Source organism: Propithecus coquereli, unplaced genomic scaffold (genome assembly GCF_000956105.1).
Source record: "Propithecus coquereli isolate 6110/MARCELLA unplaced genomic scaffold, Pcoq_1.0 Scaffold399, whole genome shotgun sequence".
Lineage (NCBI taxonomy): Eukaryota > Metazoa > Chordata > Mammalia > Primates > Indriidae > Propithecus > Propithecus coquereli.
Genome location: NW_012149718.1, coordinates 389,077 through 400,095, shown reverse-complemented (window position 1 = coordinate 400,095; position 11,019 = coordinate 389,077). Strand labels below are relative to the sequence as shown.

The 11,019-nt window shown below is 55.2% G+C and overlaps 1 protein-coding gene across 1 annotated transcript in view; it reads left to right on the top strand.

The window, feature by feature from the left end:
• The window catches only part of PCNT (pericentrin), a 104,333-nt gene that overhangs the window by 24,990 nt on the left and 68,324 nt on the right, over positions 1 to 11,019 (top strand). The window contains exons 8-12 of the mRNA XM_012652714.1: positions 211 to 322; positions 2,170 to 2,413; positions 2,838 to 2,925; positions 6,334 to 6,523; positions 7,933 to 8,150. Of these exons, the coding sequence (XP_012508168.1) occupies positions 211 to 322; positions 2,170 to 2,413; positions 2,838 to 2,925; positions 6,334 to 6,523; positions 7,933 to 8,150 (852 nt within the window). The remainder of the gene's footprint in view (positions 1 to 210; positions 323 to 2,169; positions 2,414 to 2,837; positions 2,926 to 6,333; positions 6,524 to 7,932; positions 8,151 to 11,019) is intronic.

The following is an 11,019-nucleotide window of genomic DNA, read 5'->3' as shown; positions in this document are numbered from 1 at the left end:
GTGCTTTGCCGTGTGGAGCAGTCTCCCACGCGGAGCAGAGCTGTTCTGATCGCGGCTATTGCTGGTTTTCTCTGAGCTGCAGGTGTGGGACGAGCTTCCCCCAGAGGTGTTTGCAGATGACTCGAGGGACCGCACGAAACCGCACGTTCACTGCCGGGGGTGGGCAGGGTCTATCTCATCCGGTCCTCACCGGACACTGCTCTTTCCCAGTTAGAGACTCTCCAAGCGTCGTACGAAGACCTGAAGGCACAGTCTCAGGAGGAAATCCGGCGCCTCTGGTCGCAGCTTGATTCCACCAGGACCGACAGGCAGGAACTGAATGGTGAGGAATTTTGTGTGGAAAATTTTTTAAATCCTCGAAAGCTAAAGTTGTGAGTTTTTAGTTGTTAAGACCCCAAACTAGAATTTAATAATTGTAGCAAGGACAAAAAAGTGATTTCGTAAACTTACTTGTTTTACATTTTGAAGATTATTTACGTGTGTAGTTTTATGATGGAAATTTGTTTGTTGGGAGAGAGCCTTGGTTTTCCCTCGCGAGCCAGCTGAGTGACGACGTGTCACTCTGTGCCCTTGCACCTGAGATCGATGTTCAAGTTTTAGATGGACCGGTGGCCCTTACTTTTCACCTAGAAAGTGCTGCAGAAATGTGGCTCTCCGCTGCATTTGGGGTTGCAGCTCAGTGCCTGCCAGGTGGACCTGCGCTCCCTGCAGTGGCTGCTGGGGGCTCCCGTGGCTCCAGCCCCACTATGCTGAGGCAGCTCTGCTCCAGGCCCCTCATAGCTGGGCTCCGCGGAAGACCCCGAGTCCCTGCCCAGTCCTTCCACGTCAGAGAGGCCTCTGCTTAGCAGCGACAACAGGCGCTTCAGGGTGGACGGAGCCTCTCGTGCCCACAGGCAGGTGGTGGTCAGGACTGGCAAGGGCACAGGGGATACAGACAGACTGGAGTGAGTTTTCTGGAGTTTACTATAGACAGAGCCTTTTTTTTTGGATAAGGTCTTGCTCTGTCTACTGGGCTGCAGTGCAGTGGCATAATCATGGCTCACTGCAACCTCCAATTCCTGGGCTCAAGCGATCCTCCTGCCTTAGCCTCCCAAGTAGCTGGGACTGCAGGTGCCACCACCACGCCCAGCTGATTTTTCTATTTTTAGTAGAGACAGGGTCTCACTCTTGCTGAGGCTGATCTTGAACTCCTGAGCTCAAGCGATCCTCCCACCTTGGCCTCCCAGAGTGCTAGGATTAGAGGCGTGAGCTACCCCTAGTCCAGACAGAGCCTTTAAACTCACTAATTTTCCCTGTGGGTAAATGTGATTTGGAACAAAGATTTGGTCCTTTATCAGAAAGGACCAAAAATAATGCTGTTTGGGACTCGCAGTCTCACACCTGGTGGCTCTGCCTCCAGCCCTGAGCTCTGTCTGGTGGCAAGGGTGGGGGTCCTGCCAGTTTATCTTTCTCTTGGGGTCCGTCTGCACTGGAGGGGAAGGAGAGAGCTGGTGGGCCACAGACGGCTGCTGTCACACACAGGTGCCAGGTCCGCACGTGGCACTGCAAGCCCATCCTGTGTTCTGGGCACCCGTCCAGAGGACCGTGATGTGAAGTCTCTGGGGTGGTGACCGGCTTCAGTCCTCATCGTTAGTCCTTGATTGCTGTAGACCCGCCGCTGCCTTCTCTGGACCACAGTAGCCACGGGGACTTGTTCTCTCATGGTCTGTGTTGCTTTTCTGTTGCTGTCTAACAAATTATCACAAACTTGGTGGCTCAAAACAACATACATTCATTAGCTCAAAGAAAGTCTGGGATGGTGTGGCTGGGTTTCTGCCCAGGGTCTCCTACAGCCGGAATCTGGGTGTGGCCCATGTGCTGACCTGTGTCTGCTTCTAGGCTCGTTCAGGTCCTGGCAGTACTGCATCTGGTGGGTGCAGGACCAGCATCTGTTGCCTTCTGGCTGTGGCTGGAGCCGCTGGGCCTGAGAGGCCACCTCCTCTTTCCACGTGGAGTGCTCAGCCGGAGAAAGCGTTCTGCTCCTAGGGGCCTGCAGATCAAAGCCATGGGAGGGGTCCCTTGTCACACTCTCAGCTCTGAGACTGGGGCCTGCACACCACAGGGTCTTACCTGTCTCCTGGTTTTCCATGTCTCATTTTAAGATAATTGCGTGATTTCATCCTGTTACAGAGTTGCACGAGCAGTTCCTGGCGAGAGCATCTCACGTGGAAGAATTGGAACACCTGAAGCGAGATTTTGAACAGCAGCAGCAGCAAGAAAAAACCCAGCATGAATCTGAACTAGAGCAATTGAGAATTTATTTTGAAGAGAAATTAAGAGATGCCGAGAAAACCTACCAAGAAGACCTGACTCTGTTACAGCATCGGCTACAGGAGGTCCGGGAAGATTCTCTACTGGGGTCTGTGGAAATCAGGTAAATAAAGCAATTTTTATCTTAAATGTGTTCCTAAAATATAGGAACTTGTCCTGAATTCAGATCTAGTTTTGTTTGTCATTTCATGCTGACAGAGACCAATAGCCTTTTGTTTTAGAAACACACTTCATGTGTTTCAAACACACTCCAAGACAAGATGATACTAACCGAGTCTCTGACCTGCACATTTCTGCCGAGTCGATGGCAGGTGCCCCCTCCACCCCCAGCCTGGGTCTCAAACCCCCACCCCCTCGGTGGCCCTGGCTGGGCCGCGCACAGACTGGCCGTGGCCCCTGCACCTGGGCGCCACCTGCCCTCGCTGTGGAAGTGAGAAAGGGGTCTCTGCACTGTCAGTCCCAGGACATGGTGGAGCCCACGTGGAAGAGGGGCACGTGCGGTTTGTAAAACATGTTTTCTCTCCTAGTTTATCTTGTACACGTTTGGAAGAGACACCTGAAAAAGGAAAAACAGGTCGTCTTGATCAACTTGACCTTCAACCTGAGCAACATGAGGTAATGGACCGATCACTGAGCAGAGGCTGCGTTTTGTGTTACGGGATCTGTGTTTGCACCCTCCCTGACACTGCGGGTGGAGGAAGGCTGCTTTGATACCAGTGGATGCCCCTGGCGAGGCCATTTGCTGCCCAGTGCTCATCTCTTCATGCACTTTCTTCCCTTTTCTTTGAGACAGGGTCTGGCTCTGTTGCCCAGGCTAGGGTGTGGTGGTGTGATCACAGCTCACTGCAGCCTGAAGCTCCTGGGCTTAAGCAGTCCTCCTGCCTCGGCCTCCGAGACTGTTGGGATTACCGGCTCGCCCCGCCATTGTCAGGCTCTTGATGCACTTTTTGATCAAGCGCATAGATCCAGAAGGGGAAGGTGGGGTCAGCAGAGCTAGTCCTTGCCTCAGCCCCTCCCTGTAAGGGAGGCCTTCTCCCCACCAGGCACGTCTCATACTGCCTGTTGTCAGACTTGACTTTTCGACAGTTTGAAGGGTGTGAAATTGTGTTTTTAGCTGGAGTTACATGTTACACATCTTTTATGTTTCTTCTTCCTTGAATTGCCTCCATGCCATCGGTTTCTGTCATTTTTAACCTCTGTGGAACAGCGCTGTCCAAACAGTGTTTCCTGGGACGATGGGCAGTTGTGGGTCTGGGCCGCCAGTGTGGCCTCCAGGACGTCCTGTGAGCACCTGCCGTGCGGCTGACCTCGCTGTCACCAACTGTGATTCCCTGGAGCGTCGGCCGCCGTCCCAGGCTCCGCGGCCCTCGGTGCAGTGCACTCAGCTTCACCTGGGCCCTGACTCTCGGTCAGAGTGGCTGCTGTTCTTGGTCGTTTAGGTTGTGTCTTAGCCCAGGAGGCCTCACCAAGTCACACAGACTGGGTGGCTCAAACCACGGACATTGATTCTCTCCCAGTCCTGGAGGCAGGACGTCCGAGGTCAGGGAGTGGCAGGGCTGGTTCCTCAGAGGCCTCTCTCCTCCGTGTGCGGACGGCGTCTCCTCCCTGTGTCCTGGCAGGGTCGTCCCTCTGTGTGTGTGTGTGTCCTCAGCTCCTCTTCTTAAAGGGCCCCAGTCAGACCATCAGGGCCCACCCTAGTGACCTCATTTAATCTTAATTCCCTCTTTAAAGGTGCTGTCTCCGAATACAGTCACATTCTGTGGTCCTAGGGTTAGAGTTTCAACATACGAATTTTGGGGCACACAGCTCAGCCCCTCTTGGGGGTCTCCCACTCCCTGTGAGTCCCAGGAGAGGGTGCGAGGTGCTGCTCCCCTGCCTCCCGGAGGCCGCCCCCACCCACGTGCGCGCAGGGTCTGTGTGCCTGACGGGTGTGACGCGGACGCCGCGGCCGAGCCCTCGCTTGCCGCCTCCTGGTCCGCATGTGGCTGCCCTTCCCGGGTGCCGTGTCTGCTGCTCCTCAATGCCTGGTCTGCCCCTGGGTCTTCCACTCACCGCCATCCAGTGTGTCCTGCACTCTCGTTCGCAGGGTCCCTTCCCCGTGTGCCCGCAGAGCGAACGTCCCCTCAGCGGAGCGTGGGAGCTGGGTGAGCGGGGCCGGCCGCGTCCTCGCACATCTGTGGTGGCTTGGCTCTCCTGGAGGGGACTCTTCTGTCATCCCCGGTGCTGCTGGAGCGCTGTCCCTCCCCGGTGCCCTCTCGGGCCCCCTCGCCGCTCTGTATTCCAGGAGTCCGAGACACCTCAGTCTGTCTGTCCTTCCGTCTGTGCCTGTTTTTCATGCTAGGAACAAGGCAGGGCCTTTGAATCTCAGACTCTACCTTCACTTCTGGGAAATCTTGTGTTTTATTTATTTTGATCACTATTTTTCTCTGCATTCTTCGTCCTCTTTGCAACCCCTGTGAGACTCACATGCAACCTCCAGAGTGAAGCCACGGATTTTCTTAGATTTTTATCTCTCATCTTGTATCTGTTTTGCTTCTATTTTGTGAGAGGGAGATTTTCTCTACCTCTCTTCTAATTTCTTCAGTTGAATTTATTTCTTTATCGTTTTTAATTTCTAGGGGCTTTGCTTTGCCCTGTCATTTTTTATGTCCTCCTATTCCAGTTTCATAGACGGAATGGTTTTGCTCACCTCTCTGAAGACAGCAATTAGTGTTTTAGAGACGTCTTCTGCCTCCCGTGTGTCTCTGCTTTCCGTCTGTCTGGGCCCTGTGTTTGGTGTCCGCTGCGTGGCTGTGGTTTTGGTCTGTCTGGGCCCTGTGTTTGGTGTCCGCTGCGTAGATGGGGACCTGCGCTGTCTGGGCCCTGTGTTTGGTGTCCGCTGCGTAGGTGGGGACCTGCGCTGTCTGCCTTCCTGTCAGGCGTGAGCCCCTGTAGTCTTGGGGACTCTGCGCCAACTACAGAGCTGTGCCTGAGGTGCCGGTGGTGTCACCTCACTCCAGGGTCGTTGTCTCTCCCAGAGGCGGCTCCTCCATCTCCTGTGGGGTCCTTGCTGGAGGAGAGGAGGGTCCCTGCCGCTGCCTCCGCAGGGGAGCAGGGCCTCCATCCCCCGGGCATCTGTGGAGCACACCCTGTGCTGCTCGGTCCCTCCCTGCAAGCCTGGAGGCGGCAACACCCTGTGCTTTCTGTGGGTTGCCGCCCCCTCTATTTCTTTTCCTTCTATGTTTATAAATTGAATTTTCCCCTATTATCTTAGTCATGTTTTGGGAGGGCAAGGAGATAAAAGTGATGGATTGTGCATCCTGAGCCTGTGGGCGCCTCGCCCGACCCACGGACCGCATCTCGCTCTAGTTGCGTTTCTAGGATCGCTGATGGGCTTGAGTGTCTCCTCACGTGTTTGCTGACCACCGTCCCCTCGCTGGGGGCAGTTCCCGTCTCATCTCCGGGCCCATCGTGGGGGTCTCCATGTGGCTGCTCGTTGGTCCTGTCTTTCTCGGGGAGGGGCCGGGGGCTCACGTGCCGCGGCACCTTGTCCCTGTGCTCAGGCAGGACGGTTCTTTGCTCTGTGCACTCGGTGTCTGGGGGCACGAGTCTGTGTTATCCGTCTAGCCCATTCCTGTAAGAAATGAGAACGAAGTCTCCACTGAGGAGGCAGCTCGAGCTCATTAGAAGCGTTACGTTAGGTTACTGTGACTCCTCTATGGTTTTGGAGGACAGTGGACCTGCTGGTTGCATTTGAGGGGAACAGGAAGATGGTGAGCACACACGGAGCCCTTCACTCGCTCAGTCCTCCAGTCCTCGAGAGCTCACTGAGGCCTGTGCTGGGCCGGGATCCCCGGTGGGGGCGGCACAGGGCGCTCGTCTCACGCCTACGCTGCCCAGGTTTACGTGGGCTGTGCGTGTGGTCTCAGGAATCTGAGGTTTGTGTGTTTTCTTGGCACACAGCAGGAAACACCTTCGAGGGAAGTGACAGTGAACAAGGTCCCTGGGCTCGTTAACAGTCTGTCCTCTGTGGTTGCCCCGCAGGAGAGCCCGGCGTGCTTCCAGGCGGAGTTGGTAGAAAACCACACGTGTGAGTTAGAAGCGTGGAAGTCTCCTCTCCGCACCCAGCATGAGCGGGACGTCGTGGACAGATGCCTCTTGGGGACAGAGGTGTTGGGACGGGAGCACCTGGAGCTCGAGCGGCTTCCAGCTGCGCTCCCGGAACACAGCCGAGGTGGGTGCTCCCCGTTGGCCACCTGGCTCTTTGTCCCTGAGGGGTGTCGGCAGCCGTGGGCCTGTGGACATCCTGGCGAGGCTGGGAGCCTCGGTGTGCTCTGACTCCTGTGAAGCACCTGCACGCTCGGGCCTCCTGTGTGGGTGCCGGTGGCCTCCCAGAGTGTGTCCAGACACCGCAGGTTTGGCGTTGGGTGGGGCCGCTGCCTGGCGGGCTCCCTGTAGGGCTGGTTTCTCCAGGCCGTGTTGGCAAGGGTGGGTCTGGCCGGGCAGCAGCCCCAGTGCTCACGGGGGTTGCTGGGGGGTAGTGGCTGTTCTCCTCTGGGAAGGGGGATGTGCACTGGGTGGGCCTGGGGGCTTCTCTAGGATCCTGCTCTGCTCCCAGGAGGCCCAGAGTGGGCAGGTGGGCAGGCCTGGCCCAGCTGATCACCTGGTCGGACTGAGGTGGTGGGACGCCTAGGCAGAGCATGGGGGATGAGGCCGTGGGTTGATAGGGAGGCGGCGGGATAGAGAAACCAGTCATCCCAGGGGTGTGTTTCAATGGGACTGCACAGTGGCCCCTGTTACGGACCCCACGAGGTGAGGGCAGGGCTGCCTTGAGCTGCCTGGACGCTCGCTGCCTGGACTTGGCTCAGCCCTGGGTGTGGCGCCATTGCTGTCTGCGGTGGAGGTGAGCAGGCCCAGGTTGAGAGCTCCACGTGGAGGGTGTGGTGTGATCAGGCACCACCCCGGGGTGCTGTGGCTCGAGCTCACTCAGGCTGGGCCAGCGGTGGAGGGGAACACAGGCCCCGCCCAAGAGTCGAGGGGCTGGCACACAGCGGGTGCCGGGGTCTCTCCTCAGGTTGTCTTTCTTGCACCAGAGGCCCCCGCAGCCCCACGTGACGTGTTTGGTGGCTGGGCCTTTTCCCTGTGCTCGGCTGGTCCTCACTCTGGTTCTAGGAGTTTGTGTCTTCCTCTTCGGCAGAGGAAGACATGGTGGGGGGGACGTGCTCGGCTCCCAGAAGCAGCATGGGGGCTGGGGTGTGAACCCCGCGGGCCCCTAACCTCAGGCTGGTCCTCGTGCAGACGCCTCGCAGACCCTGAGGATGCAGATCTGAGCACAGGCAGGAGGCTCACCCCGGGTAGCTGACAGAGGCTCATGTGTCACCCCTGCCCTGAAGGAGCAGCGGCTGCTGTGCTGACCCGAGGTGACCTGGGGCAGGGCTGTGCCGGGGCAGTGCTGGACGCGCACCCCGAAGGGGACACTTGAGAGAGCCGTGTCTGCGTCCGTCACTGAGTTAGCATAAGAACTTTAAAATTCAAAATGTCTTGACTGATGTGTTTGAAAGTCACTGTTCAGCTGGGGTGGCACATGGGCTCCCTTGGGGCTGGCCTTGGCATGTGACTGCCTTCCCTCCTCCTCCCCCGCAGAGCTTGCTCTGGTGCATCCCCCGTGTGCACAGGACGCAGCCTTGGAGGTTGACACCGAAGTGGCTGCCAGAGTCTTGGACTTGGAAACCGAGCACAGAGTTAAACTTTCACTTCTTCAGACTGAGCTCAGAGAAGAAATTGAGCTCTTAAAAATAGAAAACAGAAACTTACATGAGAAGTTGCAGCATGAAATCCGTCTGAAAGAGGACCTAGAGAAGGTGAGGGGTGACTCAGGTGAGGGGCCGCCTGCCTGAATCCTCGTCTCTTCCACTCGGAAGGCTCGTGGTCTTGTTGGGGCCCCCAGGGTCCGGGGACAGCCCAAGACCACACACACCACACTTGTGAGGAGGCCGGGCCCCACGTGTCCTGGTGACTGTTCTCGCAATGTCGTTACGGTGTGGTGTCTGCGTAGACCACCAGGGTTCCATCCTGAGGCAGAAACTGGCCAGGTGTCCTCGGCAGGCTCTGGGAGGAGGCATGAGCCAGGTGGTTGTCGCCCGTGGCTGCCTCCTGACGTCATTCGTCCCAGTGTCCTGAGTTACGTCCACATTCTCCAGGCTGTTGGGGACTCTGTTTTACAGCCGTGGAAAGTGCTCGCAGCAACCCCCTTTCTAGCCATTTAGTGAGTGTGCAGAAGTCACTGCCGTGCCGTTAAAAGTGTCGACAAAGTGGTAAAACAAACCGCTGCGCGGTTGTTAAGGACCTTTCAGAGTGTTGGAATCGTGGAGTTAACATGAGCTAAGACTCTCATGCCCTTTTCACGTGTTCTGACCAAAGCACGTTCTCCCAGTCTCGTGCCTGTGGCCAGGTTGGTCACGTGTGTTCTGTGTCCTACCCCTTCCACCCCCTTGCTCTGCCTTGTGAATGTCTTTCTGGGTTTTCTTTGTCCCTCAGTTCAGAGTTCACAGAAAGCTATTGTCACCTGAAGGTTTGATCCTCTGCAGGTTTTTACTGAGGTGTTGCCAAGGCCTCAGGCCGCAGAGCCGGGGCAGAGCCCTGTGGCCGGAGAGTGGCGGCACAGCATGCGGGAATCTGCGTGCACGTGGCCCTCACACTGTCGGCTGCAGACAGACCTGCCCCGGCGACTCTGACATCGTGTTGCTGTGTAGTCCCCAGGCCCCGTTTTATCTACTTGCGTCAATCGCTGGGAGAGGGTGTAGAATTCTCTCTCTCTTAAATTGTTAATTGTTGCGTTGAGTATTTTGAAGCTCTGTTGTTGCACACGTACACATTTACGATTGTGAAGTCTTTCTGAAAAATTCACCCTTCTGTTGTTAATGAAGCATCCCCTTTCGTTCCTGTGGTCTTCGTCTTGAAATCTGCTCTTGTCAGTACAGTCGTTCCGACCTTCCCTGTGTGTTGTTTGTAGAGCGCACCTTACAGTCCACTTTACTTTCCACCCATTCAAACGCAGCGCGTCTCGTGTGGGCGGCACACCCTGGCATTCCCTCGTCCACCCAGCAATGTCTGCCTTTTCCCCGGAGCTCTGGGTCGGTGATGCTCCGTGGAATTGTTGATGTGTTTGGACTCAGGTCTTCCGTTTCACTGTTAGTTTTCCACACGTCCCATCTGGGGTTTTTTGGGTGTTTTTGTTGTTTCTCTGTTTCTTTTTTCTTGACTTTTGGATTATTTGAATATTTTCTAGAATTGGTTTTAATGTATCTGTTAACTTCTCAGTTATGCCTTTTTGTATTACGTCTTCAGTGGTCCTAGGGGTTCGAAGGCTCATTCTCAACATCTCACAGTCGTCTCAGGCCATGCGCTGCTGGTTCACAGAGGCTGCAGGCCGCGCAGTCGTGGAGGGCGTTCATCGCCTCCTCTCGGCCTTTTTGTGCTGTGGGTTTGGGTTCATAGGTGTTACGTCCACCCATGCCGTGCACTCCACAGTAAATACGATTTGCCTTGGAAAACCGTATGTATTTGAGAGAAATTAGGAGGCAAAATAGCCTCATATTTACTGTTTCTGGTGCTGTTCATGTTTTCTTGATGGTCCAAGTTTACGTTTGATGTCATCGCCCTTCAGCCCAAAGAATTTCCTTTGGAGTTTCTTGTCATGCAGGTCTGCGGCACACGTTTTATTTCATTCGAAAAAGTCTTTATTTCACTTTCATTCTTGAAGAATGTTTTTGCTTCATAAAAGTGTCTGCGGTGACAGGTGTTTTCATTCAGGATTTAAAGATGTTTAAAACCCTTGTCTGCTAATTTCATTATTTCTGTCATCTTGGAGTTGGTCTCATTGATTGTATTTTCTCTTCAGCATGGGCCATATTTTCCTGTTTATTTATCAACTAATTTTGAGTTGTATCCTGGATACTGTGAGTGACATAGTTGGAGACTCTGGATGTCCTGCCGTGTCACTTCTCTGAAGAGTATTGGCTTTGTGTGTCAGCGGCTCGGCCTCCGTGAGGTCTCCGTGGTGCTGCGGGTGGTGTTGGTGCAGCACAGCCTCCGCAAGGTCTCCGTGGTGCTGCGGGTGGCGTCGGTGCAGCTCGGCCTCCGCGAGGTCTCTATCATGCTGTGGGTGGTGTTGGTGCAGCTCCTTTTGTGTTAGCTGCCTGCTTTTGCAGCCCACCTCACATGTGTATGGCTCAGGGTCAGCCTGAGATTCGGGCAGCGTTTGCTCCCAGAGATTGCAGCCACCCGCACCCCCCCCTCCATCCTGGGAGCTTCCCCTCCCTTTCTGAGTCTCTGGTTCTCACATGTGAGACGGTGGGATTTGCACATGTGTGGCACAGTCCCATCCTAGTCAACCTAAAAAAAGCCTCAAAAAGAGAGAAGTGGCCAGTGCCATTTCTTTGTTCTGAGTGTGGAAACTCTCTCCAGGCTGTGTCTGCTCTTGGTTCTCTCCAGAGCCTCCAGGTGGGTTCTTAGGTTGATTCACAGTCATAGCGGTCTCTGGGAAGGTTGGTCTGACGGGAGCCCATCGCTGTCACCAGAAGCAGGACCCTAAACTTTATTACTGTTTTTTTTTTAATTCCATGACAAGTTATAAATTTTGTTTTGTTTTGTTTTGTTTTGTTTTTTGAGACAGAGTCTCGCTTTGTTGCCCTGGCTAGAGTGAGTGCCGTGGCGTCAGCCTAGCTCACA